The 12,749-nt window shown below is 30.3% G+C and overlaps 2 protein-coding genes across 4 annotated transcripts in view; one reads left to right on the top strand and one right to left on the bottom strand.

Moving 5' to 3' along the window:
• Nmd3 (60S ribosomal export protein NMD3) overlaps positions 1–12,372 on the bottom strand; it is a 51,181-nt gene extending 38,809 nt beyond the window's left edge. The window contains exons 1-3 of one of the 2 annotated variants that reach the window (XM_035352754.2): positions 12,275–12,372; positions 9,974–10,034; positions 2,553–2,687 (exon numbers count right to left, since the gene is read on the bottom strand). In XM_035352754.2, the coding sequence (XP_035208645.1) occupies positions 2,553–2,687; positions 9,974–10,020 (182 nt within the window). In that variant the 5' untranslated portion in view covers positions 10,021–10,034; positions 12,275–12,372. Of the gene's footprint in view, positions 1–2,552; positions 2,688–9,973; positions 10,035–12,258 lie in introns of both variants that reach the window. The other variant, XM_035352755.2, reaches the window with a different exon arrangement.
• Positions 12,373–12,590: 218 nt separating this feature from the next.
• The window catches only part of SIDL (SIDL trafficking protein particle complex subunit 10), a 92,080-nt gene continuing 91,921 nt past the window's right edge, over positions 12,591–12,749 (top strand). For both annotated transcript variants that reach the window (XR_004757212.2, XM_035352753.2), the window contains exon 1: positions 12,591–12,740. Coding sequence is in view for 1 of the 2 variants with exons in the window: in XM_035352753.2 (XP_035208644.2) it covers positions 12,716–12,740 (25 nt within the window). In the remaining variant the exon portion in view is untranslated. The remainder of the gene's footprint in view (positions 12,741–12,749) is intronic.

The following is a 12,749-nucleotide window of genomic DNA, read 5'->3' as shown; positions in this document are numbered from 1 at the left end:
CTACAAATGTGAAAGCAGGAGTTAGTTATGCCCAGGCTTGCAAACTCGTCTCAGAATAAATTTACTCCTGACACTGCTGCTGTGAATTCCAGTTCCAACCCTAGTTATCTCGCTGACTCCACAGCCAATAATAATATTCCTACCAATGGCAACAATGCTGCTTCTAGTGTTAACTTTATCATGAACAATTGCAGTTTTGCAGAGATATTAGAATTTATCAAAATCCTTACTGAATTCCAAAATGCTTTTGGCAGTGAACTTCGGAATGTTAACCAAATATTTAAAAACAACTTCGGAATGTTAACCAAATATTTAAAAACAATCTCTCATCAATGAAAAATGCGAAGGACATAGGGAAGAAAACCAATTTATTATACCTCCCAATGGATGAAGTTAATGGTTTAAATAATAACTAAATTGTGATCTGTGGAAAGTAACTAAAAAAAAAAGTGTATAATAATTATGAACTTTAATTACCACCTTAACCTTGTTTAAGAATTATTTTGGCTCACTTAAGCTTACCCCCCTCCAACACTTTTCTTTGGACAGGCAGTTCTTTGCTCTTTACCATATTGCTCTCTTCCAGCCACTGAGCATTGCCACTGAAGAAATCGATGCTAAAATTTTATATACTACCTGCTTTCTCCCTAAATTTAGGCATATTTTAAAAATATACAACCTCACATGGCAGTCAGCAGTATTACAAGCATAGCAAATTTTGTGTAAATATTATGAACCTTGCTTTACAGTTGCTTTGTATTTTTAAAGTACCAACTATTTTTTTGATTAGTTTTACTTTTTTATTTTTATAGTAACAGTACATTTTAGTTTTAATAATATATATATTATTTCATTAATATATAAGGTTAGATACACTAATACACATTAATATATAAGCTTCTATGCAATTAGTGATGTTCATAATATGCATTATAACCTCACTTATCTAAAAATTGCTAGCGTACTTTATTTTTGCAGCTCATAAGCAGAAATAAAAATTACAATAACATGGAATTTAGTAAACAAAACTTTTCTGCATTTTACGTCAGGTTTCATATCAAATCCAAAACAAACAATACTCGTTTAAGCAGGAAAAATTCCAATGTTCAGCGTTGTAATTCACAAACTTGTTGTTTGGCGGCAAAATATTACAGTGACATCTAGCGGCACAAAATGAAAATAATCTAAGGATACGTAGCAGTGGAAATGCTGGTACGGATGCCATAGGCGTGTCTTCAATTGACGCAACGCGTTCGTACACAGTAGTGGAAACGGGCCTTTAGTCTTTGCATCAACAGCTACAGTTCATTTGTTAACATTTTCAACAACATTCTTTTGAAAAATTTTGCCTTTTTATGCAATAAAGTTCTTTTTCTAAAAGCTTTTGCCTGATCCTTGAATTTTATGAGTAAGTTAAAAATTTTTCATTGTTCTAAAAATCTGCACTTATTTAGAAATAGCAGAAGTTAGTAATATAATTTAATTAACAATTTTAATACTGTAAATAATTTTAGAAAATTTTACAAAATGATACAATGTGAATACAGATATACATCTTGAATATATGAATCTTTTAAATGGTCAGTTCTCAATATCTTCATAACAGAGAAATTCCTTTCCATAGATGCCTGTCCACATGACAAGATTAGAATAATTTTTGAAATTTTTTATACTTCTGACTGACGAAAAACACAAAAAGGTACTTCCTTATTATTACAGCCTTGCTATTAAAATAGCATCATGAACATATGTGTTGCTCTTTATCTATTTTCAGATCGTCCCAAGGAGACTACTTCAGGTAAATACCAGCTGAGAAAAATTAAGAACAATTTGGAAATTTTGGTCAAAATTAAGGACTTTTAATGACCATATGAATCCTAAACTAAAAGCATAATTATCAAAATCTAAATAACTTATCAAAACATTAGATACAAAATACAATGTGGGTACCTTTAAATACTTAGCTATAACTGATAAATTAATACTGTTAATTTATATAAAATTGCATGCTTAATGAACATTACATGCAGAAAATAAATACACATAACACAAGTAGAAGAATGAACAAGATTAGGCATATGATTTCCAGTTTTGTCATGCATATAACTGATACTTAATTCAACTTAATACAGCAATGCAAATTATTAATTTCATTAGTAATTTTAGATATCACAAAGATATTAGTAAAAATAATTTCAATGCAGCAGATCTTTATTAATAATAGTAGTAAGTAAACAAATATTTAAAAATAATTATGGCCAAATTTAAAACACACAGCATCTGTTAATAAAGTGATATTACGATTAATCATATAGTTGCAGACTCCTGAGAAGAGTAATTGTTCATTCTTTTATGCCTGATTAAAAAAAAATGATTAAAAAAGCTACAAAATATCTTACAATTTGAATCTTACTTTCAGAAAATAGCAGTACCTTCTGAAGTTATTAACTTATTCATAACACTGTAAAGTTCCTAAGAAGGTTCTATTAATTTTTTAAAAATAATTTGAAGTTACTTTTCTCCCTATTTGTTTGCATAATATCAATACATACCTATTGCAGCCTTTACAGAAATAAATGACAACTTGTTTAGGAATTCCATCAGTTATATCTACACGAGTTTGTATACAAGGTACACACATATTGGCAGGATTAGGCTCAATAACTGCTCCACACTGACAACATAATCTAGAAGAATAAAATAAATTTTTTTGCAAATAATTTCTAATGCTTTTTTCACATAACTTCTTATAATTAAAATATGAACATGAATTATACCATATATAAATTAGTTTTTATACATACAAGGAAAGCATTACACATATTATATATATTTAAGAATAATTACAGTGCATAATTAATGTGATTATCATACAAATTAATCAACTACCACCTTTTTTCCTTTAACATCTTTCATACGAATTCTAGGTCTAAGAATTGACAGTACTTTCTGATTATCTGCACCCTTTCACCAAAAAGTTAAGAATTTAAGACTGTGTCCTTCTCGTATAAGATGCAGGTAACTTTTTTGAGACCAAATTTAGGAAAAAAAGTGCGTCTTATATGCCGTCAAATACGGTAATTTTTAAAAGGTAACGACCATTTTCAAAATGACAGCATGCTAAAGATTAATACAAGAACTATCAATCAATAAAATTAAAAAAGCAGGATAAAACATTGATAATAGAAACATATATTTTTCAAAAAATCCTTTTTTTTGCAATATTGTACTCCCCATGCACACAGCAATTTTCACTAAAAAAAAATCAAGAGAATTGCACAAACTCAGCTCTGTATAATTTCTGCTTTGTGCACTGTTCAAGACATGTGTTACATGCATATTTGGACTGTCAAATACAAACTTTTTGGTGACATTACGAGTTGCCATATAACTATTTTGGCAACCTACTGCTTTGCCTTATGAACACTTCGTTACATTCACATAACAATCAGAAATCAACAAAATGACATTAAATACCATCAAAATACTTCCACATTTATTTAAAATATGAAACATTTAAAAGAACAGATTCAATATCTAATGATACAAAAATGCAACACATTTAACTTAATGACATGCTGTATTAAAAAACCATGCTATTCTTAAGATTTCAATGTATTTCAGGATTAATTTTTTACTCTTGTAGAAAAAGAACAGATGTAAGGATTAATCTTTTATTAAAACACAGCTCATGACACTCCAAAATGCTTTTGGTAATTAACATTAAATCAACTGATTCATTTTTTGTGCCAAGATTTTCTCTTTAATTCTGTTGACATGATTTCTTGTTCAGTTACAAAGTTTCATACTTTAAATTCTATAGTTGCTGTGTCAAGAATTCCAAAAACAAAATGTCTGTTGAAATTTTTTTGTTCTCAACAACCACTCTCACTTTCTTGACTACTGATAGCGATATTTTCTGTATTTGGACTACAGATTAGACTACAGATTTCACTATCCATTAACTGACTGATGATTAGGGCATTGCCATCACAATGAAAAATGTGTGTCACATCATCTTCATTCATTACCACTTTTCCACAAATTTCATTAATTGGAAAATTTCACTTTTTGTTTGCAATATCCAAAAACCTAAAAAATCGCAGCTGTCAGCATAAAATGTAAACTGCACCTGATATATACTATTGATGATGTATCATGAGATGGTCAACTAACGACATGTTGTTGAGGTAAATTTTCTCGATTCTATCGCATGCTGATGAAGTTAAGACTGAATTATATTAATTTCATTATTATACTATTGTCTATTTCCTGCACATGTTTAAGGCTTATCTGAGGCCCCGCAAAAATAAATTCCCACACATACTTATATCATTTGACATCTCATGGTCTGGGGAAGTCTCTGCATGTCCTAAATTCTGTTCCAAAATTTTAAAAGTTTTGAGTCCAAGCATCTTTTCTAAATTCAAAAGATTTTGCCAACACTTATTTCTGTTGCTTGGTGTTTCTCTACATTCTAAAACTTTTGCCTTCCCTTAATTCTGCCGACTGGTGCAGATGGACCAATTTTGGAATCAGCCCTGGCTTATCTGAATAACAAGTTAGTAATTTGCAATTCAAAGAGCTTTAAATATAATATTTTGGCTGATGAGCATCCTTTACAAAATATACATTTGCATACAGAAAGAAATTTGTTAATTTTCTTCTCATCAACATATTCAACACTTTGCAGACTTTTTTACGTGCTTTATAATGTTTTTTTTTTTTTTTTTTTTTTTTTTTTTAACATTACTACTTTCAACCACACAATTTCAGCTATTTTATTCATTAAGGCTACCATTAAAGTAATTCTAACAAATATACCTAATTTATTTGCCATTTATTTCTCTCTTTTTCTTTTTTGAGTATTTCAATTATTTTTTTCTGTCACTTGAAAATCAAATTGATTAAAAAATATGGCACTCCTCCCAATGTATGGAATTATAAAAAATGAGTGAAGACATTCAACGTAAAAAAATAGTATAAATAACATAAAAATTTAAGGTACTTTTTTGTTTTGCCAGTGCAAACGATAAAGTCGCCAATAACGGTACAACCGATGCCATACGGAATATCTTCGCTGGTAACCTTTTACGCCTCATTTTCAAAACAAGTCACAGCCATTTCTTATCAGATTGACTGTTTCTTTCAATACTGGCATACAATTACGTACAGTTTTTACTGAGTAAGCTATTCGTACAAATTGAAATAATTCTTGCATTTAAACTTGTATTCCAAACTAAGATTTAACTTGAAATTAATGTAGATAATTATAGAGAAAATTAGATTTTTGTAGCATAGTTTACGTGAGATGAGATCACTTGGGGTCACATGATACAAACCGGCAAATCAGGATGTTGAACCATGAAAGCATAGTAAATTCTTAAATTAATGTTTTTTTACAAATTTATTGTCTTCATTTATTGGCTTTTTACAAAATTTTACACCATATTAAAATGTTTATGCCTTCAAAATTAAAAAAATTTCAGAATTAACATTTGTTATGTGTGTACTGTATGTTGTCGTCAGTAAAGTCTGCTTGGCAAGATTTCCGCCGGCGAAATGGAAAAGTACCAAATTTAAAAATTCTTATGGACTGCAGTGTTTTGCTGAAGTTAAGTCTAATTTTATCAAAACACCAACAAAGTTGCAGATGGAAAAATTCTTATTTTTATGTATTTGTGCTTATTTTTATGTTGAATTTCTTCATTTACTAATAAATTTTGCCAGTAATATTTCTTCTCAAATAATTTTAACTCACAAATGCTTTCAACTAACTTATAGGTTACACCAAGTCTTAAAAATTAAAACTTATTTAAGTAATTTGTAATATTTAGAAACAGAAAAAGTTACATCTGGCATTTTTTTTTTTCAGAAGCTTGTAATGCAATCAGTCCTATTATAACCATGGAAGTTTCATCACTATATGTAGTACAAAATACATAAAATTACATACATTGCCACAATACAAGGGGATAATACTTTTATATTTTAACACAATCCATACTGAATATATTTCAAAAATCCATTTGTAATTTAATAATTATTCAAAATTAATCAAAGTTATATTTTAGATTAGCACCATGCTACTTAAAGAATGGAGACCTGCAACACATTCATTCAAATAACACAGTACTTTCTTTATATCCACATGTAATATATTCCAAGACCAGAGCTCGTACACATTGTAGCCAACAGAAATTAAGGGTTTTTAAAGATTTTTAAGGACCATTAAAGAAAGAACTATCAGCAGAGGGAACTTAATAAATTAATTGCCAGAGCAATTAAGCAGGATTTTAGAAACAAGTGAAGCACTGAGCAACAAAATTTAAAGATTACAGATTAAGGTTAGCCAAATTTTTATAATTTAGGACAGACACTGGGCATGATACAGAGACAATTCAGGACCCATACAGATAGAGGGGTTGCAAAATGTCTACCCCTGTGTATCATGCAGTGAGGCATACAAGATGAATCTTTTAAATTGTCAGTTTTCAATTTCTTTATTAATAGAAAAATGTACAGATGTTGGTCCATGTGAGAAGATTAGAACCACTTCTGTTAATTTTCCACCTTGGGTCTAATGAAAAGATGAAAAAATAAAGGGAAGATAAACATGTTAATAGAAAGACTTTTTAGGATCAAAAGTAAAAAATCCAAATAACTTTGCTTTCACTGTTCTTTCAAAAACTTTCTAAAAAATAAGAAATTCATTAGAAATTTCCTCTACAACCTATTCATTTACACATTCATGCCATGAAAATATTTTTCATTTTGTCACATTTTTCTGTAAATCTTATTTTGAATTTCTTAAACCTTCTGAAGTGCTAAATCTAAAATTTATCCCACTCTGTAATAGCAAAAAGCCAGAAGATTTTTAAATAAAAAATTTAGAAAAGAAAAATGCAAAGTGAATTAATTTTTATGAGAAAACTGATACACATTTGAATATTCTGAAGCAACTATTTTTTTTGGGGGTGGGGGGGGTAAATGTCTTATGAAAAATAGGAGCTAGATGGAATTAATTTTTAAAAAATTAAGGACTTTTTTTGCTTTTATTAAGAAGTGCTTCAGAAATTGTGTTTTATAACATTTGTTATCTTATTCATTTTCCCAAAACAAAATATTTTTAAGATGCCAGAACTGAAAGTAATGACATTTTAAAATCATATATTCTTCACCAAAATATATTATCACTTGTACCTTTGTATTTATCTTCCTTGTACTTTCTCATAAGTACCTTGTACTTATGAGATATGCTGATGTGTTAGTTTAATTCTAAAAAGATGAGTGGGCAAAAGAACTATTCATTTTCTTAACACTTTCTTACACTAGCAACTTCCCCAAGTACTTACAATATCATTAGTAGTATATTAGTAATATCATTAGTACTATAGGTCTTTTATTATTCTAAATTAATAAGTGCGAGTATGAAACCAGAATACGTTGAATACTGCATGTTCACAGACAGCCAATACTGTCGACCAACATGTGAGATGACAGTTTGTCCACGTTTCCATTATCCATATTTAGATACAATGGTTTCAACAATCATGCACGGATGATTCATTCAGATAAAATGGTTTCAAATGATCATGCATAGGAAGGCCAAGCTGAAAAATGTGTTGACTTACATTTCAGCTATCACTACAGCTGGCAACAGATCTTTTTGCACCCTCCCTAAGTGCAACATCTGCTACCCCTAATCATTGCCACCTGCTCTTTCACTAAATTATAAATATTTTACTGCTTCCAAATTCTGCCAGCTCTTTTGTAATATGCATTGCTGTCACATCACCTGTATTTTAAAACTTACACCTATTCAGCTAAATTTGAAATCTGCCTAATTTATAGCTCAAATTAGTACATTTTTCGGAACTACTCTGATATGCGCCCCCAAGGCGGCAAATTTCTCGCCAAATATTTTTGGCGAGAAACTCCACGCTGCCATATTGCTATCTAAATTTTTTGTCTACATTTCGAACTTTAAGCCTAAAATGTCTCCAAAAACCACGTTTTGAACACACAATTTAAGCTAAAATTCCGAAACAAAAACAAAAAATTTAGGTAGCAAAACCGTTAAGTTTCTAACCAAAATTATTTTACAAGAGTCCATGTACACAGCGATATGTTTTAATTTAAAAAAAAATCTACGAATGGCACAATCTAGGCAACGAACGAATTTATGAACTACGCACACCTCGCTTTAATAAATTAACATAACAATAAATTTCAAAGAATACCATGTACACAGCATCCTGTTTCAACTTAAAAAAACATCTACGAATTGCACAATTTAGGCAACAAACGAATTTACGAACTACGCGCGCCTCACTTTAATAAATTAACATAACAACAATAAATTTCAAAGAATACCATGTACACAGCGTTCCGTTTCAACTTTAAAAAACATCTACGAATTGCAGAATTCAGATGGTACGCACTAATCAACAAAATAACTAAAATAAATTTCAAACAATTCAAAAAAACAACAATAACGACAGAAATTCATACTAAAAAAAACAATGAACATTACATTCTACAAAATAAGAACAAGAATAAAATAAAATGCACTTACCATTAATGCTTTTTCGAAGAGCAGATATACCAATTTTATACCGCCTTTAACATGCCGCCACGTAATCACTAGTATCGTATTTATATGACAGCCAGACACACTATCCAGAAAATTCATACTATGGTTCACAAATAAATAAAATAACAAATAATCACAAATCCCTACTTCTATCATGCACAACCACTAAAAATAATCTCCCATACCTTCTTTCCACACCTCCAAATACCCATTGCCCCTCAACAGGATGACCACGACGATATTTCCTTATGCCGAACTTCAATTCAACAACTTTCACCATTAAATCTTTCCCCCCTAGCTTCTCAGACACAAAGCATGACGGGAACCAACGAACTCCAGTGAAAGACTTTTCAACGTCAACAGGGTTGCCATACAACACGCAATCACGCCAAAAACCAGCGCAGAACACATATCGCCACATTTGATGAAATTAGGGCATATATCAGAGTTGTACCCATTTTTCTTCCATTAATAATTATTTAAGCAATATTTCAGAACAAATGTTTTTCCTAATAACAAGGCCAAAATCCACAAATTATTAACTTTTACTATCATTTGCATCTAGTTACTAAACTAATTATTAATGAGAATGTAGGATTTTACTTTATTTTCCTGATAGATATTTTTATTTTGGATCACACCTTTCGTACACCTTCTAATTTTTTACCTACGTTTTCCTCCCAGAATGAAGTTTCAGTATTTCAGTTTATGCAAATAAGGTACAAATGAGTACTTAAACTGAGGTCTGAGTTACTTTAGTATTGTCTTTCGGCCATGTTATAGCTATTCTACAGTCATACTTAATATAAGTATACGGTGGTTATTCTTAATCAAGAGTCAACTCTGCAGGTTTGATTCTGTGCAGTTTTGGTTGATTAATTTTATTTAGCATTAGATTAATTCAATACTTTCTATTTTGAGTTAAAGGCCAAGTGGAGGCTTCTTGTATGCCCGAGAGGGGGCTATCAGTAAATATATTTTGAGTTAGAATAAAAAGGGTATTTTAACCCTTCTCCAGAGTCGTTACTTATGCACAAGAACTCAGCGAACAGTTGCTACATATTTCTTCAGTATTCTACCATTCAAAGAACTCTATTTTAGCTAGGATATTGCAAGAATATTAACTAAACAATTTTTTTAAATAACTTTACAAAACAAGAAAGCACAGGTGTAAATATTTCTGGTACTTGAATGTCTTAGATGTTACATTCTCCAACTTAAAAGTAATAAATCACAATGCATCAAATAATCATAAATAATAAAAAATGGACATGAATAGTACTAAATACATAAATACTTTATACATTTATACGATATGATAACTGAAAACCTTAGCTATATTAGGCACAGCGATTTTCTAGGAAAACTTTCTCTTACATTTTGCCCACACTCTTCGTAGGTGCTTCATCTGTTATATATTCCATTATGTAGTATATATCTGAAAGACACACCGACATTAAATATATCAAAGGCCTAATATATAAATTTAATATTAATAATCTTTTTGAACATTTACCACATGAAAGCAAATTTTATTTTTTTTATACACTTATATAGTGCAATCCTATAAGATAATTACAACATATAGGATATCATGCCTCAATTCTTACACTTTTGTCTGATAGATTTATGGATCATTGACCTTTTTTTTTTATTAGTTCACATTTTGTTTTCTTTCATAAGTTTTGAAATGAATACTTTTTTACACATGCATATAATAAGATACGGGCATTCCTCATTCCGCGAGACTTGACCTTACTACGAGTTCCTTCGCCCCTTAGAACCAGGCACAGAGGTTTGACCTTCGCCCTCGCACCTTAGAGAGAAGGACGCATCACCTTAGGTGACACTGGTCATCAGATTTGCTACTTGCCAGTCACAGCTGGAGAAATTATCCAGCGAACACGGAGGGTTAACACGCGGGCTACAAGAGCCACACTGCTCTAGGATTTGCCAGACAACCAGGCCAGCTAATGAGTGAACCATTGGTTCATAAATTTTCCAGGGCCTCCAGAACCACTAGGTTCATAAATTTGATATCCCCATAGATGAGACTGCCTAGGTACAGATTCTAGCCAATAGCTTCGCAGAGTTCTCTACGTCGACCCGGGGGAAGGCACATGCATACAATGTAGTTTACTGCTCCTCAAATTACATAATTATTGAAGGTTTTTATATCTTACAGACTCTAGAAAAATACTTTACGTGGATGGAAATGCAGGTAATTATTTTAAGAAGGTTATGGAAATAAATTTTAATTACAATTTCAACTTGTTTTAGTATAATTTGTGCAACTAAAGACATGAAATATTCATTTCTGGGATAAATAAGATGTCTCATAAAAGTAATCACTCTTAATTTCCATGACTGTCATAAAAAATTTTGAGACTAAAAGTGGTTTTCTTTCAAAGATGCAATTATCTTTGGTTCTTTTACCATCTACTAATACTTTTCCGAGAATAAAATAATTCAAAATTAACATCTTATGAGCAATAAAATTTAAAACCTGTTAACATAACAAAAGGATTTAAATATGGATACTGATGAGGAATATGAATCTTTCAGGCATAGCAGCTAGAGGCCCACATTTCATTTCCTAAAATGTAGAATTATTTTTCAGATTCAAAATTATATTTCAAATTCAAAAATCTTTATTGCTATTGATTTCAGTTGCTATTCTTCAGTGCTACCATAATCTAGAATTCTTATGTCTCATAAATTTTAATAAGCTTTTTCAACAAAAGACTTTTCTCTCTTGCAACTTAGCCATTACATCCAATAGATCAGATTCCACATGCTTATGAAAACTTGGCTTTAAATTGTTAGTATCCAGTATTACAGTTCCTGAAGACTACTTTTGTTGGGAAATCGTTCAAATTTTGAATAACATTTTATTAAACTGAAAACTTAACTCACCACTTAAAGAATACTTCTCTTTTTATAAATGCCTACTGACATTTGCTTTCTTCAAGTGGCCGAAACTTTCAAACAATACAAATTATAAGAAAACTGTACCGAATTCCATATGACTTCTAGATGTCTTTTACTTCAGTGCACGATAATGTCATGCTCCATATTTATTGCAAATGACTTTGGGGAAAAGTGCAGAATCACCCACTGCTTGGCACGTTTTTAAGAATTGCACATACTCGGTATCCATGTACACATCGACCTATTTTCACTTAAAAAAAAAAAAAAAAAAAATCCCAGAATTGCATAAAAATGAAATTGCACACTCCTTTGACTTTATCCATGCACACATCAACCTATTTTTACTTAAAAAGTCAAAGAAAATTGACAAAAATTTTTGTCAATTTTCTTACTCTTGTAAAAAGCGCCAAACAAATAAGTGGGTGATTCAGCACTTTACCCCCGACTTTGTAATTCAATAGTAATTTTCTACTGCAAAGAAAATGTATTAATTTTCAAACCCAATATTTTGACGTAAAAATTAGTAATACATGTTTTAAGACATTAAATCTTTTTGACAAGCAAAAGTTAAAATTTAAATAACTATTTTGCTTAAGGCACTCAGATTATAACATGACGTTTAACAAGTAATTAAAGAGTCCATTAAAAACCTATAATATATTTTACATTAAAAATTGTAAAATACAACGAAACTAACTTTCCCATAGATTATACTTTAAAAAAGAACGTACCCTTTCCAATACTCACCGAGAGAATATTTTAAAGTTTAATCAACTTCGTCACACTTAACTTAAAAAAACATAACCATGCGGTCAGCGGTTTATCGTCTGGTTTCATATGATACACGAGATGAGTTGTAAGCATACTACAATGCTTAATACAAAATTTTCAAAAATTAAATTGCAGATAGACATATATTAAAGTCTTTCGACTATATTAGTATATACTTCTAAAACAGTATATACTTTTTAGAAGTATATTTCAATTTTATGATCTATGTAGAATGAAATACAGCATTTAATATCTCTATCAATATTGACTATTTACAATTTGGCAACAGCATTTAAGTTATCATTTAATTTGTTGTTCGTCTGCAAAATCAAATTTAGGAGCATGTTAATAAGATAATGTCTTAAAATTATTTTTCTTAAAAAATTATATCTATGATATATACAGTAAATATGCAAAATGGATAGCAGGCCTGTAGTAACATGTATGCATT

The sequence above is a fragment of the Stegodyphus dumicola genome, chromosome 9, assembly GCF_044657685.1.
Source record: "Stegodyphus dumicola isolate Sdum_Otavi_A_Nest chromosome 9, ASM4465768v1".
NCBI classification, from domain to species: domain Eukaryota; kingdom Metazoa; phylum Arthropoda; class Arachnida; order Araneae; family Eresidae; genus Stegodyphus; species Stegodyphus dumicola.
Note: the sequence above shows the minus strand (reverse complement) of the source record. Positions and strands in the feature narration are given on the sequence as shown.